Consider the following 23836-nt stretch of genomic DNA (forward strand, 5'->3'; position numbering starts at 1 on the left):
CAATGGCAAAAGGAAGACCTTTCTCTCTGTCTCTCTCTCTCTCTCACTGTCCACTCTGCCTGTCCAAAAAAAAAAAAAAAAAAAAAAAAATGCAAAGAAGGGGCCGGCATTGCAGTAGGTTAAACCTCTGCCTGTGGTGCTGCAATTCCATATGGTGCCAATCGAGTCCTGGCTGTTCCACTCCCGAACAAGCTCCCTTCTAATGGCCTGGGGAAACAGAGGAAGATGGCCCAAGTGCTTGGGTCCTGCACCTATGTAGGAGACCTGGAAGAAGCTCCTGGCTCCTGGTTTTGGATCATCCCAGCTGTGGCCATTTGAGGAGTGAACCAGCAGGTACAAGACCTCGCTCTCTATCTCTCCCTCTCTCTTTCTGTAAATCTACCTCTCAAATAATCAATAAATCTTTTAAAAATGCAAACAAAAAGAAATGAGTGAATATATATCAGACAGTGTTGTTTTTAAATGGAAAATACTATTAATACTTACAGCAATAATCAGGTGTTCTCCACTCAATACAGATGTCAAACTTATTGCACAACGCTACATAGGCAGAAAGTGCATCACACTCATAGTTCCAAAAATAGGTATAATTGATCCACATCTTTTCACAAAAGTCCTTTGGTGAAACCTAGAGATACATTTTGCCTTGGGATAGGTTATGCTGTTTTTGTTTTGTTTGTGTTTTTATGAAGACCCTAAGCTCAATTAAGACTGTCTGGAGAATCAAAGAACAAGTTATGATAGTTGCTCTAAGACCTTAGATTTTCAAAAATCTAGATGTCAACTCTGAATTTATATTTTTAAGCATGCATTTTAAACACAATGTTTTCTTCATTAACACACATAAATCATTCTTATAACAATAAAAAGATACTGAATGTATTAATATTGACTATCACATATTTTAAATAATATGGCTTGCTTTAATTAATCAGAGGCTTTTTCTACAGAATATACTCTATTTTGATATGGAGACATCAGAAAGCTGAATAATTTAATGAGAAATTCAACATTGATTCAATATTTTTCTTCATTCATCCATTCAACAAACACATTCTAGGCATCTACATTCAGATGTTAAATTTTGATATAGGTCAAAGTGTCAGGTAAAATATTTATTAATTTTGTAACCCATCATTTTTTCATTATATTTTTCTTTTTTGCTGAATCTCCTTTTTGCAGCCACTTACCTTCACACATTACATCTGCTATAGCCATTAATAGCCTCCTGTTTGTCAAATCTAATGAGTACTGATATTCTAACCTCTCCCCTACTGTTCAGAGGCTATGCTCCCAGCACTCGCTGTTTCACTAGAAGTTCTCCTTTGACATCAAAGTCACTGCACACTGTTGTCTTTGCGTCTACTTGGTCACTGTGTCCCCTTCCTGCCTCTCGTTCCGTCTCTATAAACCTCATCCTCAACATTCATGTTTTCTCACAGGAAATGCTCTTCCTAGGCTCACTCACTCCTACAGGTTCCTATCAGTGCCTGATGCAGCTTTATTACATGTGAAATAGAGTTAATAAACACATTTGCTACTACCTACAATTGCTGTGAGCATTAAATACACTAATACATGGAAAATGTACAGAATAGATCCTGGCACATCTTGAATTGGTTACTGCTATTCCTAAAACCTCATACGCTGATAGTTCCCCAAAACTGATCTCTGACCTAAACTTTCTCTTTTGAGCTTCCAAATCTTCCAAATTATACTTTAAGTTTCTTCTGGATATTTTCACTCTGATGTTCCAATATACCCAAAATGAAAATTTGGACCTTCTTCACTTAACTCAGCAAATACATATTCTTATATATTTCTGATATATCCTTTAGTTATCCACTCATGTATGTGAACTTTCATAATTTATGAAGCACCTATGCATAAGGTACTGTGCCATACATATGGAATATGAAACTAAATCAAACATACCTGATCTCTACCTACAGATCTCCTACTTTTTTTTTATCCTCCCTTTGTGTAGGATCAAGAGAAACTACCATACAAAAAATGATTTGAAGAAGCAAGTATTCCAAGTAGAGAAAGCCCATTGGCAGGAAAAAAATCTTGGAATATTCTAGTTGTAGCAGACAGGAAGCTAGAATGGTCTGAGCTTACTAAGCAAAAAAAAAAAAAAAAAAAAAAAAAGGTACTTCAAGAGGCAACTAGAGAAGTAGTTGGACCCACATCTTAGAGGACTTTACAAGGCCTGGTAAGTAGTTTGTAAAGTACTGTATGTGTAAGAAAGATATTGAAGGATTTTATAAGTAGAGAAAGGACATAACCCTGTTGATATTTTTTAAAAGATCATTCTGCCTGCAATGTGGAAATCTGCAAATGAGGATATAATTAGAAGTGGTAAGGCCAAATTATGACATTTTGTCTTCAGACCAGGAGAAAGATCAGTTATTTAGATGAATATGTTGGCATTGGTGACTGGAAGAAAAGTGTGGCTATTCCACATATATTTAGTAGAATCAGCATGACTTGTTGATGGTTAGGATGGGACAGATCAAGAATTAAGAAGGCTCCACCAGGGGCTGGAATTGTAGCGTAGCCGGTTGGGCCACCACCTGTGATGCCGGCTTCCCATATGGGTGCTAGTTCATGTCCTGGCTGCCCTGCTCCCAATCCAGCTTCCTACTAATGGCCTGGAAAAAGAAGCAGAAGATGGCCCAAGTACTTGGCCCCTTGCCACCCATGTGGAGACCAGGATGAAGCTCCGTGCTCCTGGCTTCAGCCTGGCCCAGCCCTGGTTGTTTCGGTCATCAGGGGAGTGAGCCAGTGGATAGAAGATACCTATCTCTGTCTGCCTCTCTCTCTCACTCTCTCTCTTTGTAACTCTGACTTTCAAAACAAATAAATATTTTTTTTTTTTAAAAAAAAGGAAGGTACTGGGGCCAGTGCTGTGGTGTAGCAGGTAGAGCTGCTGCCTGCAGCACCGGCAACCCATATGCGCTCCGGTTCAAATCCTGGCTGCTCTACTTCTGATCCAGCTCTCTACTATGGCATGGAAAATCAGTGGAAGATGGCCCAAGTCCTTAGGCTCCTGCACCCACATGGGAAGCCTGGAAGAAGCTCCTGGCTCCTGGCTTTGGATTGGCCCAGCTCCAGCCACTGCAGTCATCTGGGGAGTGAACCAATGGATGGAAGACTTTCTCTCTCTCTCTCTCTGCCTTCCCTTCTCTCTCTGTGTAACTCTGACTTTCAAATAAATAAATAGGCTGTTGCCACAGCTCATTTGGCTAATCCTCTGCCTGCAGCACCAGCACACCGGGTTCTAGTCCCTACTGGGGCACCAGATTCTGTTCCGGATGCTCCTCTTCCAGTCCAGCTCTCTGCTGTGGCCAGGGAGTACAGTGGAGGATGGCCCAAGTGCTCGGGCCCTGCACCTGCATGGGAGACCAGGAGGAAGCACCTGGCTCCAGGCTTCGGATCGGCGCAGCATACCGGCTGCAGTGTGCCGGCCGTAGTGGCCATTTTGGGGGTGAACCAATGGAAGGAAGACCTTTCTCTCTGTCTCTCTCTCTCTCACTGTCTAACTCTGCCTGTCAATAAATAAATAAATAATTTTTTTAACACACGTTAATATTTTCTCAAGGCAATATGCTTGAAATTAATTCATTAGGCTTCTGGGTGAGGGCTGCAGTAAATAGTTTAAAAAACGAGTCCAGTTTGCTAATGATTGCTGAATCTAGATGATAGACACATAGAGATCCTTATACTATTCTCTTCACCTTTGTGAATATGTAAACATTGCCATAATAAGTTAAGACAAAAAATTAATAATCAGCTTCTCTACCAAACCTGCCTAGTTCATCTTCTTCATGCTAATATATAGATCTACTAAGCACCTTGTATGTCCCTCCCATTTTTATTTAAGTTTTTTTTCTTACAATAGGACCCCCACCAAAGAAACTTTTAGAAGCAGAAGGTAGAAGAAGGGAAAATTTATCTTTAGGTTGATTAGATTTCATCCCAAAGAAATCACTATCACTCATAATCTCTTGATTTCTAGTATTTTTTGAAGTCATGATAATTTACATTCTGGTTTTTAATACTATTTATTTTTTAAATACAAACAATGGTTTACTATGTAAGAAACTTATAGAAAAATATACCCTACCTTTCTCATTGACTAATGAGCAACTTGCTATTGAAGTCAGTCCAAAAGCATCCACTTAAAAGATTTGTGGTGAATTGAGATTGGATGCCAAATATCAAGCTCAGAGTGGATTGAGTTAGGGTGCCAAATATCAAGTTCATCACAAAGATATTTTTTCAGTGTTGGCCTTGCAATATGCAAGAACTTACATACTTGTCAATATGTGCATAAAAAGAACACGCCCTTTTCCCCTATTGTACATTCTGTGCCAGAATAATCCCTGAATCATGATGACCAGAATGCAGCTAAAGAGGTTGTCTGAACACACTGACTGACTGAACTTTTCTTTAAATATTTATTTATTTGAAAGGCAGAGTGAGAGAGACAGAGAAAGGCAACTTGCATCTGCTGGTTCACTCTCCAAATGGTTGTAAAGGTCAGTGCTGGGCCAGGCTGATGTCAGGGACCAGAAACTCCATCTGGATCTCCTACATCAGTGGCAGGAACTCATACATTTGAGCCATCATTTGCTGTTTCCTAGGTGCACTAGTAAGGAGCTAAATTGGAAGCAGAGCAGCTGGGACTCAAACTGAGACTCTGATTTGGGATAGGGGCATACTAAGTGGCCTTAACCAGATGCACCAAAACTACTGCCCTGCCCGGCCAATTGACTTCCGACAATTACCAAGAACACACAATGGAGGAAGAAGAGTGTCCCATGAATGACAGTGGGAAAGTTGCATTTCTACATGCAGAAGAATGAACATGGACTTTTATCTTACCACTAAAAGAAAATCAACTCAAAAATGGATTAAAGACTTAAATGAAGAATTGAAACTATAAAACTACTAGAAGAAAACAATAAAAAAAGAAAACATAAAAGAAAAAGACCATGATGGTGGTCTGGACAATGATTTACTGGATATGACCCCAAAGCCACAGCAATAAAGGCAAAAATACTCATAAATATTTTAAATGTGATTTCATTAAAACAACAAGGGAAACAATCAACAGAATAAAGAGACAACACGCAGATGTGGAGAATATATTTGGGAAACACATATAATAAGGAACTAATATCTAATATACACAAAACTCAAACTACTCATAACAAGAAAGTAAATAAAATCATTTAAATTTGTACAAAAGACCTGAATAGATACTTCTCGATAGATACACAATGGCCAAGAAAATATATGAAAGAAATGATGAACATCTCTTATCTTCAGGGAAATTCAAGTTAAAGCCATAATGAAATATCACCTTACTGTTAGATTATTTATTATAAAAAGATGAAAGATAATAATAGTTGGTTAGGATATGGAGAAAGAGAAACTCTTCAACACTGCTACTGGTATTGTAAATTAATACAAACCATTTGGAAAACAGCATGGGGTTTTCTAAAAAGAGAGAGAGAGGGAGAGAAAGGAAACAAAACCTAAAAATAGAATTACTTTAAGTTTCTACAGTTTCAAAGTAACAGATATCAATATGTTAAAGAAATGGGCTCAGCATTGTGGAGTGGTGAGTAAACCCCATTGCCAGCAATGTTGACATCTCATATGGGCACCTGCTAGTGTCCTGTCTGCTCCCCTTCTGATTCCATTCCCTGCTAATGGCCTGGGAAAATCAGTGGAAATGACCCAAGTGCTTGGGCCCATGATACCCACGTGGGAGAACTGGGAGAGGCTCTAGCTTCATCCTGGCCCAACTCTGTCTGTTGCAGCCATCTGGGGAGTGATCCAACAGATGGAAGATCTTTCTCTCTGTCTCTCCATTTCTGTAGCTTTTTTAGATAAATAAATAAATGAAGCTTTTTTTTAAAAAAAAAAAAGTGTCTGCACTCCCACGTATATTGGGACAGTGTTAAACATAGTCAAGATATGTAAACAGTGCAAGTGTCCATTAATAGAGAATTGGACTTTTAGCGTTACATATGTATGCAGCAAAGTCTCTCATATGTCACAATATGGATGAAACAAAAGAAATTATGCTAAGTGAAATAAGCTAGGCATGAAGAGACAAATAATTAGGCATGAAGAGACAAACAATGAATATTTGTGAAAGTCATAGAAGAATATAGTAAAATGGTGGTTAGTAGAGGCTGGGGTAGAGGTAGAGAAAACAGATACATTGTTCAAAGAGTACAAAGTTTCAGTCAGATGGAAGGAATAAGTTCTGGAGACCCATAAGGGACCTTCAAAACATTCATGGAAAACACATAAAGTAAAAATAATAAGTATGGGCTTCAAAAAAGTTCACACCAAAATATACTCATTCAGGTCTGAACAGGATATAGGTTGAGGTACTGAAAAAGCTAAGGCATCAGTTTGAAAAGAGCCTGCATCAGAGCAACTTGAGTTCTGGCAAAATCAAACAAATATCAAACTTACTGTAAAGGATGGGTGCAAGAATGCAGTCATTGGTGCTGTACAGAAAGTTTACAGGGACAATGTCCCAAAGGAATCAGCAGTTTACAAGCTGATAATTCATCTTAAGAAGAGATGAGACAATCATTCACTGGTTCTACTCTCTAAATGGTCACAACATCCAGGGCTGTACCAGGCCAGACCCAAGACCCAGGAACTCCATCCTTGTTTCCCACACGGGTGGCAGGGGCCATGTAGTTGAGCCATGTTCAGCTGCCTTCCAGGTACATTAGCATTGAGCTGGATGGGAAATGAAGCAGCCAGGACTCAAGCTGGCAACTGTTAGATGCCAGTGTCTCAAGAGGCAGCTTAATTCACTGCCCTTGTGTTAAGGAATAAAGTTTGTATATTTTATTTTTATCTTTGCATTACATTTTTCAAAAAACTTCTTGAGTCCCCTCATACGGGACGGCATAGTACCTATAGTTAGCAATATTATATTGCATGTTTTTAAAATTCTAAAAGACAGGCTTTTAAATGTTCTCATCACAACAAAACATGATAAATATTCCAGCTGATGGATATGTTAATTACCCTGATTTGATCATTCCAAACATAAACATGTAACAAACATTACATTGTACCCCATACACTTAATGATTATTTGTCAATTGAAAATAAATAAAACATAAAAATTACTTCAAAAAATCTTTAAGCCATGATAAGAATCCTCACAAGTTTTAAAATTGGTTTATTTTACTACCTTAAGGAAACAGCGATATAAAAGCTCTGAGTACTTAGAAATCTAAACAAATAGTAGTTCTAAAATTTACTTATTCTTATCTTGTTCTCAAACTTTATTTTCACTGTAGTATTTTTAAATGCTCAGTCTTGCAAAACAAAACACCTGATAAATTACTCAGTTTTGTTGAGTTATCCTTTACTATGACAGATAAATAATCCATTTTTACTGTATTGGTTCTGATTATTATCATCTTTTTCCATGAGGGAAAAGTATATTTTCAACCCTGATTGTAAAAACATTGTAGCCAGTACCTTCCAGAATTAAATGGATTTATATTTATGTAGCAGATCAAGTAATCAAACTGACTTTTTGTTTGATAACAAATTTGACTATGGAGTTACTAGTCTTTTAGATACTAGATAGTTTAGCTATTTGTGCTTGAGTCTAAATCAAAATACGTATATTTATGTATATCTATGGCCTTGGACTCCACTTTTCTTTCTTTTGCCATAAAATTCACCAGAGTATCTTCAGGGGAAGTGAGGTTTATCACAGACTACACAGTATGCTATCGTGGCTCAGCATGTCTTGAATAGTCAACTTAAAAACTTTCCTAACATCATCAGTCTTATATGTTTCTGCTTAAACACATAATTTTCTGGAACCATGATGTTTTGAAAAGCAGATTAAAGTGACACCAAAATGCATTAAAAAGTATTTGCGGCCGGCACCGCGGCTCACTAGGCTAATCCTCCGCCTTGCGGCGCCAGCACACCGGGTTCTAGTCCCGGTCGGGGCACCGATCCTGTCCCGGTTGCCCCTCTTCCAGGCCAGCTCTCTGCTGTGGCCAGGGAGTGCAGTGGAGGATGGCCCAAGTGCTTGGGCCCTGCACCCCATGGGAGACCAGGATAAGCCCCTGGCTCCTGCCACCGGAACAGCGCGGTGCGCCAGCCGCAGCGCGCCTACCGCGGCGGCCATTGGAGGGTGAACCAACGGCAAAAGGAAGACCTTTCTCTCTGTCTCTCTCTCACTGTCCACTCTGCCTGTCAAAAAAAAAAAAAAGTATTTGCTATTTTTTTTCATTTTTATGTGCATACATTGAAAATTTGCAAACACCTAAAATTTATTGTTAGCTAAATCCCCATGTAAACCTGAAGCTCAAGAAAGATATGCCTTTTTGATCCCACAACTTCAAACTCTGCGTTCTCCCTCAAGAAACTCATAGGGAGGGCAAGGATGGACTCCACACTTGCCTGCCTAGCACAGGTCATCCTCAATGCGCACCCTTCCTGACTTGACAATTCCCTTGCTCTTCTTTCTTTTCCTCTCCAAAAATCTTGCACCAAACTGTTTCAACATTTTCCTTGTAAGGCCTTTTATGTCAAATACTATCTTGTATATATCATTATATCTGTATAGACCTTTCTTCTTCTCACTACTTTCCTGGAAAATTCTTCCTTCTAAACTGTTCAAAGGTCTCAGTCTCCATGCAGTCTTCATGAAGCCTAGGATTCCAGGTACCACCACACTGCATACTGTACCAGATCTGTCCACAGCTTGCCTTCCTTCCAGACTCCCGGAGAGTGGAACTGCAGGCTCTTATTTCTGTTATCACATTGTTTGGTGTGCACTAGGTACTCAGCAATGTTTAGTTAACTGATTCATGAAACGCAGTATTTGTGTGTCCTTTAACATTTCATTTTTTAGTGACATAGATTATTTAAAATATCTATTCATCACTTAAACTCAGCCTGCGCCGCGGCTCACTAGGCTAATCCTCCACCTTGCGGCGCCGGCACACCGGGTTCTAGTCCCGGTCGGGTTCTAGTCCCGGCGCGGTTCTAGTCCCGGCGCGGTTCTGTCCCGGCTGCCCCCCTTCCAGGCCAGCTCTCTGCTGTGGCCAGGGAGTGCAGTGGAGGATGGCCCAAGTGCTTGGGCCCTGCACCCCATGGGAGACCAGGATAGGCACTTGGCTCCTGCCATTGGATCAGCGCGGTGGCGGCCATTAGAGGGTGAACCAACGGCAAAGGAAGACCTTTCTCTCTGTCTCTCTCTCTCACTGTCCACTCTGCCTGTCAAAAATAAATAAATAAATAAAATAAAATATCTATTCATCACTTAAACTCATAAAGTTAGGAACTAACAAAGACCAATTAAATTGAATATATGTGGTAGATTCAATTACAAGTATATACCTAGGAGGCCAGGATCTTAAAGAATTGACAAAAGCCTCACGGTCTTAATTTTTATTCCAGGTTATCAAGCAACAGTGATCTCTTTTTCCTAGAGGCATTTATTCATAGAACATAATTTCACATTTTTGAAAGCCTTAGATGTAGCTCTAACGAAACACAGAGGAGAAAGTTAATTATCTTTCCTGTCTCTGTAAGCCTAGAAACAGTAAGTGATTCTGAATTCCAAAGCACAATGACAGAAGGCTTGGAGATAAACTATTCTCAGTAGAAGAACATCATAGCAAAAAACAAGAATGTATTGGCTTTTACCCTCGATATGTCTAACAGGACAGTTCTTATTTATGGCTGCTTTTAACTTACTTTATCATGGCATGGAATGAAAACTCTTCTATTTAATAACTCAATGCAGTGACTGCAATTATACTCAGTACAGTTCCTAAAAGGTCTTCTTGTTGTCACTTCAAATGATTTCTCAATTTCCCAGCTCTCAATAAATAATGCTATATCTTCCATGTTCGTAATGATTGTGCCATTTTGCATCTTTATATCATCATCTGGATCATCATTGCAAATTCCTTGAAAGAACAGATGACATTTAGAAGGAAAATGTTCTCACTTACACCAAACTTAGGCAGAACAACTTGATCAGGTTAATCATTGATTTAAACTTAATAAATTATTTACTGAATAAAGTACAAAATATGCCTTTACCCTTAATAGAATTTTTCAAATTATATCTTATTCTTTGATAAAATTATACAGAACTGCCTTATCCAGATAAGAAAAGAAACCATGGACTTAGAAGTCCAGAAATGTGAGGAGATCATAAAAGTTAAGAAGTGACTGATTCTGCTCCTACTCTCTTCCAATATTACCATTATCTCCTAACTTGAGAACTAGCTTTGAAATCCATAAGGTAACGCCTGGATAGAAGACATTCGGTGATTGACTCCCAGGTTTCCACCCTCCCAGGAAATCTCCTCCTGAAAACATTAAATTCTTCCTTCCAGGAACTATCCTGTCTCATCACTTAGTGCCAAACACCACTCCAGGTGAGAGACTCAATTTGCATAAAGCTAATTCTTAACCCTCTTGGACTCAGCAACTGTTACAGGGAATTCGAGGCATGAACCAGCTTGTTCATAGCAGTCACCTAGACACACAGACTCATCCAACATCAGGACAATCATGGCAAGATCAGGACTTGACCTGAGAATTCTGAGACATGTACAATCTCTCTTCATTGGAATGACAGTCTGTTAGTGGTTATGCCACTTTGATTTGCTACAGCCTCCAGCTTCCCCAAGGAAGGCCAGCCTGAGGGTGATCTTGCTCTCCATTCAGTGGAATGTAGGACCAATGAAATACATAGAAATGTATCTAGAGCCCTGATCATCACTTACCCAAAACCATCCTACCTTAAGATTATTTTTTTCTTAATTCCCAAGATTAGACTTAAATTATTTGAATGAAACATTCTCTGGAAGTATAAAATCTGAATATTCAAGAAAATATATCAGGTTGCTATTGCAGATGCCACACCCCTGCATATATACAAGGTACTGAGCACTGATTTTTCAAAATTAGATTAAATTAATTATACCAAAAAGCCCTACTTTTCCTTTAACCTCAAAACTTTTGTAGAAAGGCAACTGCTGGTAAAAACATGTTTTCACTGCAACTCCAGATACTAATGCTTCAGACTTCACAGTGCTATGCAAAAAGAGATCTCAAGATAGGCCTTGAATTCTGGTGTCCTGGCTCAGTTTGGATCACACTGTTGTTTACTACAGCCTTTTCAGCCAGCAGCCAGTCTAGTGATCCCAACAGCACCCAGCTGTCCTTTTCCCTAACCACCCTTCCCCCATTGTGGAGGTCCTGGAGCACAGAGAGTGACCCTTGGTTAGCCAAAAGGTGATTCTAGCCCTTTCTCTACAGTGCTTGGTTAAAAGCAGTTAGCAGAGTGTCTATACTCTACATGAAGCCAAGATCTGACAGCAGAAGAGGAGAAAAAAATAGGAAAATCATAGGAAAAAATATGCAGTCCCAAAGTTTATGAATTATTACTCAATAATAACTATTGATTATATATATTTTCAATAATGTACATACTCAATTACAAGTAGTTCCACAATGATAACCTTATGTCACCTTGAAATTTGTGCTATGTTTAACATACTATAATTTGGCAAGGAAATATGCAAACCTTTTAAAAAAAAAAAACTTGAGACTAGATGTTTGTATTTTTAAAGAAGAAATTTGAGTATTTCATGTAAATTTGTTGAGGACATGTACATAGTCATTGTCAGCCTCAAGAATAGTATAAGACACTTGTAAGGGATCCATAAACTTTTACTTAATATTTGCTGCGATTAAAATAGATACATTTGTTCTAGAGTAACATTTGCTCACCGTGTATATTAAACAATGTGATAAGTGGTATACACTAACTTTTGCATCTATTTTTGGCAAAAATCTTTTTTAAACTTTTTAACTGATATTTAATAATTGTATATATGTATGTGATACAATGCAATGTTTATTTTAATACCTGTATTCAACACATAATGATCTTGAAACTAGGTATTACTACACACATTTTAAAGATAAGGAAACAGGCCGGCACCGTGGCTTAACAGGCTAATCCTCCGCCTTGCGGCGCCGGCACACCGGCTTCTAGTCCCGGTTGGGGCTCCGGATTCTATCCCAGTTGCCCCTCTTCCAGGCCAGCTCTCTACTATGACCCGGGAAGGCAGTGGAGGATGGCCCAAATCCCTGGGCCCTGCACCCACATGGGAGACCAGGAGAAGCACCTGGCTCCTGGCTTCAGATTAGAGAGATGCGCCAGCTGCAGCGGCCATTGGAGGGTGAACCAATGGCAAAAAGGAAGACCTTTCTCTCTGTCTCTCTCTCTCACTATCGGCTCTGCTTCTTAAAAAAAAAAAAAAAAAAAAAAAAGATAAGGAAACATGTTCTCTCAAGAAAACAAAAGTGAGAAGGGGATAGCTGGTATTTAACTGTCCAGAAAATACCAGAGCCAGTATTCTTTTTTATTTTATTATAAAGATGTTCCCTATTTGTTTCCTTTGACTTGTAACTCTTTATGTATCATATAACATATTGAAACAGTAGGTATATTGGTATACTTCATAATAAAACTGGGACAAATATTTAGAACATTGTGTTTCTTCAAGATAACTTAATTTTCCTTAATTTTAATTTTTTAAAACAATAAGGAAGAAACAAGGATATTTAAGTCTTCCACTTGGCTATGCCCCATTCATATCATTTACAAACTGAGATAACCCTCGTACATGTTTATTAGGGCTTGTTAGAAGTAAGAGAGTTAAAATATGTAAAAGAGTATCTGCCACTTGATTAATGCTTAATAAAAGTGAGCTGGCTTAAATATAAATCATGTCATAGTAACAATGGTAAGCATACATTTCCATAAAATACCCAAATTGAACTGTTTTTTTTTTTTCTGGCTTCTCAGCCCATTTATTGAAAACCATTACCTTCTTCATTTTTTACATAAGAAATGTTAACAACACATTTCAATTCTAAAAGTGGGGTAACAGAATCCAAAATGATGTAATGTGAACAGGGAAACATGTTAGAAGAAACCAAGATTTTAAGAACAATGCTCGGGGCTGGCGCCGTGGCTTAACAAGCTAATCCTCCGCCTTGCAGCGCCAGCACACCGGGTTCTAGTCCCGGTTGGGGCGCCGGATCTATCCCGGTTGCCCCTCTTCCAGGCCAGCTCTCTACTATGGCCCGGGAAGGCAGTGGAGGATGGCCCAAGTCCTTGGGCCCTGCACCCGCATGGGAGACCAGGAGAAGCACCTGGCTCCTGGCTTCGGATCAGCACAATGCGCCGGCCACGGCGGCCATTGGAGGGTGAACCAACGGCAAAAAGGAAGACCTTTCTCTCTGTCTCTCTCTCTCTTACTATCCACTCTGACTGTCAGAAAAAAAAAAGAAGGAGCATCGGAATATCCAATAAACATAAAAAGGTGATCAATATAATTTCTCATTAAAAAAAAAAAAAAGAACAATGCTCACCACAAAGTCCTTCTGTGTAGGATGACAAATTAAATCGGAAACCAAAATGAATGTCTAGGATTCCTGTAAGATGAGCCCACTTTATGACCAGTCCAGCTGGAGTAGTAATAACGTACATTGTACCAGAATCCTCTATAGACAGATCATGATTTGAAAATGGCAAAGGTGCAGCAATAGAATCTACTTCTACCTAAATAATCAAAATATAAAAGGAAAATAATTATTTAAATATATACTAATTAAAATGAGCACATATATTGTTCTATTTTGATTTAATAGAACTGTTTTTAATTTTTAAGACTCACTTATTTATTTGAAAGGCAGACTGAACAAAGGTGAAACAGAGACACAGGGAGAGGGAGGAAGGAAGGAAGGAAGGAAGGAAGGAAGGAAGGAAGGAAGGAAGGAAGGAAGGAAGGAAAGAAGGATAGAAGGATGGATGGAAGAAGGGAAGGAAGGAAGGAAGGAAGGGAGGGAGGGAGGGAAGGAAAGAAGGAAGGAAGGAAGGAAGGAAGGAAGGAAGGAAGGAAGGAAGGAAGGAAGGAAGGAAGGAAGGGGATCCCTTCCACCGGTTCACTTTTCAAATGCATTCAACAGCTAGGAACTCAATGTAGGTCTCCCGCCAAGGTGGCAGAGACTCAAGTACTTGACTCATCCATCCAGGAGCACTTGCTGCCTCCTAGGATATGCCTTAGCAGGAATCAGGAGTGAAATCAGGGCTTGAGTTCAGACACTCTAATATGGGGATAAACACTCATGTTGATTTTAACAATAATTAGCTGTTAGCTAGATAACACGACCAGACAATGGCCAGTGATAAGTTAATCCGAGGCCAAAATAAAGTCCTTCTGCCCCAATTCTCAAAATAATCTCACTGACCAGGTTTGAGTTTGTTCCCCACTCACCTCATCAAAATCAAAGGTGCATACAAATGCTATCATCCAAAAAATAACTCACTCACATATTTAAAGTTTTACTTAATTAAAATGTTTTAATACCTTATTATATGTTAAGTTTATTTTATTATTATTATTATTATTATTTCCATTGACTTAGCTAGCAGGTGGAATTATTTTCAGAAAGTACATAAAATCTCAGCCACTTTAAACAAAAGCTTTACACTTTCTTTTCTTATATTTTAAAGAGAACCCTCTGGATCTGAGTGAAGCATCTAGCTCATAACATACTTTTATTTTGTGAACACATATTTCTTGGGATTAGGGTTTTTCCTGGAAAACCAAAAGGCTTCTTTCAAATTTTTTTACAATGAATTATTCTTCTTCAGTTTGTCTAAATGAAGCTAAATATTCCTTCAGTTTTTTCTCATTTTAGCTGTGACATTCACTGAAAAGTTAATGGTGTCAACACACCTAAACCAGTCCTGCCCTCTGATCTTCTCTTACTGGTCTTTTCTTGGTATTCTTGGCTATTACTATTTTCAACATTATGATCTCTTTTCTTTGTATCATTTCCACTTAATCTGATTTGAAATATGAATATTAATTCTAGTAGGACAAATCTTGGCCACTCTCATTATCACTCAGCATCATGTTTAATATGGCCTTGGCAATAAGTCTCTCAGGGAGGAATGTTCACAACATTTGGCACATTACGAGGGGAAAAAAATCACAATTTTAAGATACATGGGCAAGCATCTGGCCTAACGACTATGCGTCTAGATGCGATACCTACTTCCTACATTGGGATGCCTGGGTTTCAGTCCTGGTTCTACTCATAATGCCAGTTTCCTGTTAACAAGTACCAAGGGAGGTGAATGGTGATGCCTCAAGTATCTGTGTCCCTGCCACTCATATGAGAGACCTGCACTGAGTTCCACAGTCCTGGGTTTGGCTTGGCCCAGCCCTGACTGGTGCAGGCATTTGGGACATGAACCAATAAATGGGAGTATTTCTCTCTCTCTCTCTTTCTCTCTCTGTCCTCCCTCCTCCCTCCTCCCTCCTCTCTCCTCTCTCCTCTCTCCCCACTCCACCGCTGTCACTCAAATAAGTTTAAAAAACAAAGAACTATCCATGGAAAGAATGATCAGGCCTAAGAACAGTAAAACTCTACTGATCTCTTTAACTTTCCTCTTTCATAAATAATTGTTTTTATAATTTCTTATTTTCATTTAACGTGAGAATAATTATTAACTGCATTCTTACCATTCTTGCTATCCGATTGACAAGTATTTTATGCATAGATGTTGTCACATTTAACTTTTTAAAACAAAGTCCAGAGATTCTTACAGTGGAAGCCTTAATTAAAAAAAATAAATAAAAGTTTATGGAGTAAAGCATAATTTTAGTGTTAAACAGAATAAATTTACTAAACGCTTTGCAAATACTCACTAGCTTTTTAAATGAGTTTCCATTCTGAAAAAAAAAAAATAGTAAAGAATGATACTTTCGAAACAAATTCATCAACTGATTTTTTGGAGTAATACATCTTTTTATTTGCACTTTTATTTTTACCTAAACTCAGAATCCTGTGAAGTATTCCCATTCATCCTTCACCCATGATATCTAAATGTTAACATTTCATCATTCCCATTTGCTTCATCTTTCTCAATGTATAGTCTTGAGCTTTTCCTTACTCTCTCAGAGTTGTATCCAGATATGATGTCTCTCTGCCATAAATGTTTCAATGTACATTTTCAAAAATAAAGACATTTTCTTACATAACTAGATACAACTATCAAAATCAAGAAATTAATGTTGATATTAAACTCTTATTTACAGAATTTGTTCAGATTTTGCTAGTTATTCCATTGATATCCCTGTTCATATAGTGAATTCAGTTGTCATGGCTTCTTAGTCTCCTTTATGCTGGAACAGTTTCTTAGTCTTTATTTGTCTATTAAGACATGGAAGTTTTTGGAGAGGTCAGATCAGTTTTTTGTTGAATATCACTGGTTTGAGCTTGATGTTTCTTCATGATTAGAAACAGGTTCTAAATTTTTGGCAGGGCCATCACAGCAGTGATGTGGCGTTCTTCTCAGTAACTCACAGCAGGAGGAATATGGTCACATAAAGTATTTTGGAGGTACACTAGATATCAGATCAGTCTTGATGAATTCTTGAGCCCCTTCCTGTTCTGAGAATCCCTGATGCTGTAACATTCATCAACCATAGACGAACGAAGAAGTGGCTACAACAACGAATTTTGACCTACCTGATTCGTGGAACATTTTTCAATATGAGCAACTACAATTTCCCCAGGAATTCTCACTAGGATGTAAGAAGCCATGCTATATAATGCTGCATTGTTCCCATCGAATGTGATAATGCTCAGTTCTGACAACATGGAACATCGACCTAAAATGAAACGAAAGAGATTCTCTTTGACCCATTTAGCTAAATATTTATGCTTTTAAAAGATCTCTTAAGTGAGCCTTATTGTGTTTGACAAGAAACCACTCTAAAATATACATACTTTGAACCAAAACTATAAATAAATGAGAAAAGCTCAAAAAATAATAACTTGGAATTGGTGAAGTGGTATGTTCCACAAAATAACAACCTCCCAAGATTAAAAAACTGATCACAATGATAAACCTGCAAACCTACAAGGGCATTCCCACTCGGGGCAGCAGATATCACTGTTCACTTGAACAGGCCTTCCTCGGAAACCACAGTCAGGCATTTCCAAGTCCTTTGGGCAATTAAGAGACCAGTTATAAAACATCCATTCCATATTAAGGCATATGTATTGGCTGCAATTATAAACTGGATCAAACTGCAGAGGCTGTTAATACAAAAGAAAGGAAATTAGTGAGTTTTTTTCCCATTATTCACCTATTCCAAGTGATTTTTTTAATTTCATATTCACAATGGTTATAGTACATATTCCTAACTACAAGAACTTTTAAAAGATAGAATTAAAATTTCACTACCACTTTTTGATGTATCCCCTCTATAATATTCAATATGTATTTCATTTAAACTTTTATTTTTATTTTGATTTAAGAATTTTTCATATACTCAAGCATCTGAACAAAATCAAGTCTTCTCCTTAATTCTCTAGATTAGTGTTCTATAAGCAGATTTTTACAATGGCAACTAATCTTTCATATTATGTTATATAAAGTTACTATATAAAAATAACTCCTGTAAGTATCAGCTTAAAAACTTACAACTTAATAAAGTCAAATATAAAAAATCTATATTTGACATCAGTTTTACAGGGCCTTTTATATGTCCTCCTAAGTTAACTTTTATATCTAAGTATAGTTCAAAACTTTTAAACAAATAAGAAACAAATAAATGATTCATTTTTCAGTATAAATCATATTCTATTTAAATTATGGTAATAATAAAACAGACATTGTTTAGCCCATTTTGTGCCCACAACAACCCTTTGAGGTTGGTACTGTATTTTTCCTATTTTACAGATGAAGATATCAAGAAGGAGGTTAAAGTAACTTCCAGGCTCTTAGCACTAGCAGATAGTTCACCAGGAAACTCTACATTGTTAAATACAAAGACCAATTCTCAAACTTCATCTTACATGACCTGTTAACATTTTTGGTACAACTTATCACTCCATCTTACTTAAGGCACTTTCTTACTTTGGATTCCAGTTCACTGACAACCTCCCAAATTTTCTCCTGTTCCACGGTTGATATCCTTTACATGTTTGTCTTCTCCTGACCTACAAAATCTATAGTAATTTTCCTCTTTACTCTTCATTGACTTTCTCTGAAATTTCATCTAGTCTCATTACTTTAAATATCATTTATACTCTAAGAATCTTCAAAATTTTTATGTTAGCTTAAACTCCCTTACACTACATTTATGTCTACCTCATCTTTATATCCACAGCTTTTTTGATGTTTCTTTGAAATCTCAAACTTCATGTGGCAAAACTGAAGTGCTGATTATACCTAAACTAGACCTTCTCTTCCCATGATCTCCCCATTCTGATTAATACCAGTCCTTCAGTCATTCAAAGCAAAAATGCTTGAATCCTTGATACATCTCTATCATCACACCCCAGAACTAATCCTTCAGCAAATCTATGGCCTCTACTTTCAACTATGTCCAGAACCCAAGCAAGTCTTACCATAGGCACTGCTACCATCTGAAACAAGCCATGGTTATCTCTTGCTTAAATTCCCAGCATAACTTTCCAATAAGTTCTAATTGTTTTGTCTCCTCAAACCCTACTCTCAACACAACAACCAAAATGATCCTAAAACAAATCAAATCATTCAGTTCCTCAGCTCAAAAATATGTAAGTCTTCCTCTGTCATAAAAAAAAAAAAAAAAAGAAAGGTGGGGCTGGAGCTGTGGCATAGTGGGTAAGGCCGCCACCTGCAGTGCTGGCATCCCATATGGGTGCCCCTTCAAGTCCCGGCTGCTCTACTTCCAATCCAGCACTTTGATATGGCCAGAAGAAGCAGTAGAAGATGGCCCAAGTTCTTGGGTCCTGCACCTGTGTGGGAGACCCAGAAGTTCCTGGCTCCTGGCTTCAGATCAGCACAGCTACAGCTGTTGAGGTTATCTGGGCAGTGAACCAGCAGACAGAAGACTTTCTTTCTTTCTCTCTCTCTCTCTCTCTCTCTCTCTCTCTGCCTCTGCCTCTCTGTAACTCTGACTTTCAAACAAATAAATAAATCTTCAAAAAAACAAAAAACAAAAAACACCAGTCTTTTACGTCTACAACGCCTTACACAGTTTATATTACTTCCTACTGCCTTGTCCCTTCTTTTTTGAAAGATTTGTTTATTTATTTATTTAAATGGGAAATGACAAAGAGAGAGGAAGGAAGAGGAGAGAGGGAGGCAGCAAGGGGAGGGTTAGAAGAAAAGAGGGAGAGAGGGAGGAAGAAAAATACAGAGATCTTCTACCCTCCCAGTTTACTCCCCAAATGTCTGCAACAGCCGGGAGCCAGGAACTCCATCCAGGTCTCCCAGATGTGTAGCAGGAGCACAAGTACTTGGACCATCAACTGCTGCCCTCCAGGTATATTAGCAGAATGCTGGATAGGAAGCAGATTAGATGGAGATTCGAACCAGGCATTCCAATATGGGATCTTCCTTTACTTAATTGTCTTCTTGTTACTCTTTTACTCAGCTAACTGGTTCAGTATGTTCTTGTTTCAGAGTCTCTACTCTTTCTGTTACTTCTGCCTGAAAATTTGTTGCCCTGGTCCTCTGCATTGTTCACTCTTGCAATTTCTTCAGCTCTTTTGCTCTAAAGTCATCTGATCAATAAATATTTTCTGACCATTTTTCTGAAAATTATTTTTCTCTTGAGTAACATTTTCCATAATTTAGCAATTTATTTTGCTTATTGGCTATTTCAGAAACTCCAATAGAATATAGAACTTCATAGTATGATTTTTTTTCCTGCTACTGTGCTTTTTCCCATGGCATCTTAGCGGTGCCTGGCCATAAATGGTATGAAATAAATAGTGGTTAAATAAATAAATAGTTTATCAGAACAAGTAGCATTTTTTTAAAGCTTTATTGGGGCCGGCGCTGCGGTACAGCAGGTAAAGCCACTGCCTGAAGTGCCAGCATCCTACATGGGTGCTAGTTTGAGTTTCGACTGTTCTATTTCCATTCCAGCCCTCTGCTATGACCTGGGAAAGCAGTGGAAGATGGCCCAAGCCCTTAGGCCCCTGCAACCACGTGGGAGACCTGGAAGAAGCTCCTGGCTCCTGGCTTCAGATCGGTGCAACTCTGGCCACTGTGGCCATTTGGGGAGTGAACCAACAGATGGAAGACCTCTCTTTCTCTCTCTCTCTCTCTCTCTCTCTCTCTCTGTATCTCTGTCTCTCTCTGCCTCTGCCTCTCTGTAACTCTGCCAGAGGTCTTCCATCTGCTCGTTCACTCCCCAAATAGTCGAAACTGCCAGAGTTGCACCAATCCAAAACCAGGAGCCAGGAGATTCTTCTGGGTCTCCCATGCAGTTGCAGGGGCACAAGGACTGGGGCCATCTTCAACTGCTTTCCCAGGCCATAGCAGAGACCTAGATTGGAAGTGGAGCAGCTGGGACTGGCACCCATATGGGATGCTGGCACCACAGGTGGCGGCTTTACCTGCTATGCCACAGTGCCAGCCCCAGAGCAAGTGGAGTATTTGAACTAAGAAGATAATTGCTCAAGTCTCAGATGCCAATGATTTTACATTTTTTGCTTTCCAATTTTTTTTTAAATCACCCTGCACAGTGCCTGGCATATAGGAACTACTTAATATTCTATGAGTGAGTACCTGTTCTATAATAGTTAACCCTTAATTAAGGAATCATACTTAAGAACTTATTTATATTTTATTCATTTTTCTTAGTGTGATCAAAAGCTAATTAACAGGAAATATGTTAGTTAAGAAAATATAATTGTTGAATTGTAACATATATCACTTATTATCTTTCAGCAAAGATAGACCAAACAGCATATAAAAAAAAATAGCTTAACAGTATTGAATATTGACACAGAAATCTGAGCATCATATGTTATAAGTCTATAACAAATACTTAGAGCTGTTAGAAATTACCCAGTCATACCTCACATTCCAAACCTGTTGTTGGTGTCAGCATGTCAAACACGGTAATATCTGATGGAGTAATCATTTCTGGACATGTAAGAAATAAAGATGGGACCTCCATTAATGGGTAGCAGCTATCAAGTATGGAATTCACATGTGACAGAAGCTGTGCTGAGAAATTTTTATGTAAATTTGTTTATTCCTCACAAGAGTCCTATAACATACATATCATTATCATCATTGTATGGGTATGAAAATTACGTTTTTGAGAAGTATATTTGGTAAGTGGCAGAGGGAGAACTTGAACTCAGGAATTCTGATTCCAGAGCTCTGGCTTTTAACCATGATCTTACAAAGCACCCTCATTATCTTGATAGATCAACACAATTATCTAAATAAGCAAAAATATCAATACTTTCACTAAGAACCCCTGAGAAGTTACAAATGTTACCATATTTTTACAATTAGCAGTGCGGTTGATTGCTTGCCTTGGGTGAAGCTCTAGAATGTGTAAACTGAAGACAGAAAAGACAACCATATGGTTCTCCTGTGCATGGGTGTGGTGAAGGATGACCCACCGTGGTCACCTTCACACCTCTCTTCTCAGGCGCTTAAATGGATTAAATGAAGCCAAGTGCCTAATCCAATGACTGGCACACAAGAAGTACTCAACAAATAGCAGCCAATAAACGTAGAAGTGTTGTACTTATGCTATTATTTGGAAGAAGTTGTAGAATTTCTTAAAAACATTTAATTATTCACCCCTGCTTTCATAAAAAAATTCATTATTTTCTAAATGGACCCTTGGGATCTAGTCCCTGATAGTACCTTCCATTGCACCTATAGGCACAATTCCACACGCAATGCCTATTCAAGACATGAAGTCCTTTCATGTGACATGTTCTCTCTCACTCTCACACTTTTGGACAGACTGTCCCTAGGGTGAGAAGGTGCTTCTTTCTTCTCCTAACATACCTAATTCCTATTTTCTGTTAGCCTTTCAAGACCATACCTCCTAAATAAGTATAATGACCCTCCTGTGTGCTGTTGCTACATACCCATATTGTAATAGAGTTTTCCCGCACCATGCTTAGAGAATTTGTTGCAAGACTCCATCCCCTTGCATACCAAGATCTACAGATGCTCAAGTCCCTTACATACTATGACATAACATTTGTATATAACCTATGCAATCTTCTTGTACACTTTTAGCCATAGCTGGATCAATTATGATACTTAATACAAGGTAAATGCTATGTAAACAGTTTCTATACTGTATTGTTTAGGGGATAGTGACAAGGAAAAAAGTCTGTCCATGATCAGTACAAACATAATTATTTTCCAAATATTTTCCATCTTGGGATGTTGAATCCATGAATGCTGAACCTATGGACACTGAGAGTTGACTGTATTACAATAACGTATGCACCATTCAGTTATTTATGTTAGGGGCTATAGGTTGTTCATCCTATGTTCTCCTTCCACCCATCACTGAGTGTCAGGACAGTGCCTGGCACAGTTGATACTCATTAAAGATTATCAAATAAATTGAAAGACTAAATATCTGAACTTGAGCTTCTCTAAACTATAATTTCTGGAAAAGTAATCCATTAAATTTGGCACATCTCACTGTGAGTGAACTTTGAAGTCTTTTTCTGAGTCAAGTTTCACAGTGTGGGAGGGAAACCAGGACAGGAGCCCAGAATGCCTCCTCCAGAGCCTCGGATAGGACACAAACATGGGAATGTAGGCACTGAAGGAAACTCCGCTTTACGCCTGCATCATATTGGGGCTTGCTGGGTCTCTGCAAATTTAAATGGAGTTTCATAACTAAATTCTGAGAAGTGAGGGAAGTCCTAGTACTCCACGCTAACTGAAACAGAGAATGGGGTGAATCAAACACAGAAGCATTTTGGAGGCTGTGGCACACTGAACCAGTGGACAGCTTCCCTGTTCACTGGACATTCCTGATATCAGCAGCTGCTCTAAAGTGTGCAGCTAAGTGTGATCTAAGTGTGCCAAGGCATAAGCTACATAATGCTAATTTTAGTGGATGAAATTGTAGCAATAGCTGTTAACAAAGGCACGCATGGCTTACCTGGCGGCATCAGTGCTGGTTTTGTGGGAATCAGAGGGATGCCTACAAAGAAACAAATATCTTTTCCTTAATTTGTGTTGACTTGAAGTAAGACCCAGATGATTCACATAGGGCTCTTTAACTCCAAGGAAAATGTTTTGGAAGAGAAAATTCAGATAGAATGTTAGTGGGAAGATTTACATCTATTAGAAAGTAATTAGATATTTTAGGGGCCAGCACTGTGGCGTAGCAAGTAAAGCTGCTGCCTGCAGCGCCAGCATCCCATATGGGTGCTGGTTGGAGTCCCAGCTGCTCCACTTCCAATCCAGCTCTCTACCTGGGAAAAGCAGTGGAAGATGGCCCAAGCCCTTGGGCCCCTGCACCCACATGGGAGACCTGAAAGAAACTCCTGGCTCTTGGCTTTGGATCGGCACAGCTCCAGCCATTGCAGCCAATTGGGGAGTGAACCAGTGGATGGAAAACCTCTCTCTCTCCCTCTCTCTCCCTCTCTCTCCCTCTCTCTCCCTCTCTCTCTCTCTCTCTCTCCCCCTCTCTCTCCCTCTCCCTCCCTTTCTTTCTCTCTCTTTCTGTCTCTCTCTCCATGTATGTGTGTGTGTGTGTAACTCTGACTTTCAAATAAATAAATAAATCATTTTTAAAAAAAGTAATTAGATATTTTAAAACTATGTATGGGATATTGAAGAATTTTATAAGGGTTTTCTGTCAGTCTAACACTATTTATAACCACTTGTCTCATAAAAATATTCAAGCATTTCACTTTTCAGAGT

The 23836-nt window shown here is 38.6% G+C and overlaps 1 protein-coding gene across 2 annotated transcripts in view; it reads right to left on the minus strand.

The window, feature by feature from the left end:
• Positions 1-23836, minus strand: part of OTOGL (otogelin like) — a 181311-nt gene that overhangs the window by 28506 nt on the left and 128969 nt on the right. For both annotated transcript variants that reach the window (XM_062202058.1, XM_062202057.1), the window contains 9 exons: positions 23049-23111; positions 20991-21070; positions 17049-17226; positions 16654-16796; positions 15831-15854; positions 15645-15737; positions 13483-13672; positions 9778-9992; positions 487-628 (listed from right to left, as the gene is read on the minus strand). In XM_062202058.1, coding sequence (XP_062058042.1) covers positions 487-628; positions 9778-9992; positions 13483-13672; positions 15645-15737; positions 15831-15854; positions 16654-16796; positions 17049-17226; positions 20991-21070; positions 23049-23111 — 1128 coding nt within the window. The remainder of the gene's footprint in view (positions 1-486; positions 629-9777; positions 9993-13482; positions 13673-15644; positions 15738-15830; positions 15855-16653; positions 16797-17048; positions 17227-20990; positions 21071-23048; positions 23112-23836) is intronic.

This window comes from Lepus europaeus, chromosome 10 (genome assembly GCF_033115175.1).
Source record: "Lepus europaeus isolate LE1 chromosome 10, mLepTim1.pri, whole genome shotgun sequence".
Classification (NCBI taxonomy): Eukaryota; Metazoa; Chordata; class Mammalia; order Lagomorpha; family Leporidae; genus Lepus; species Lepus europaeus.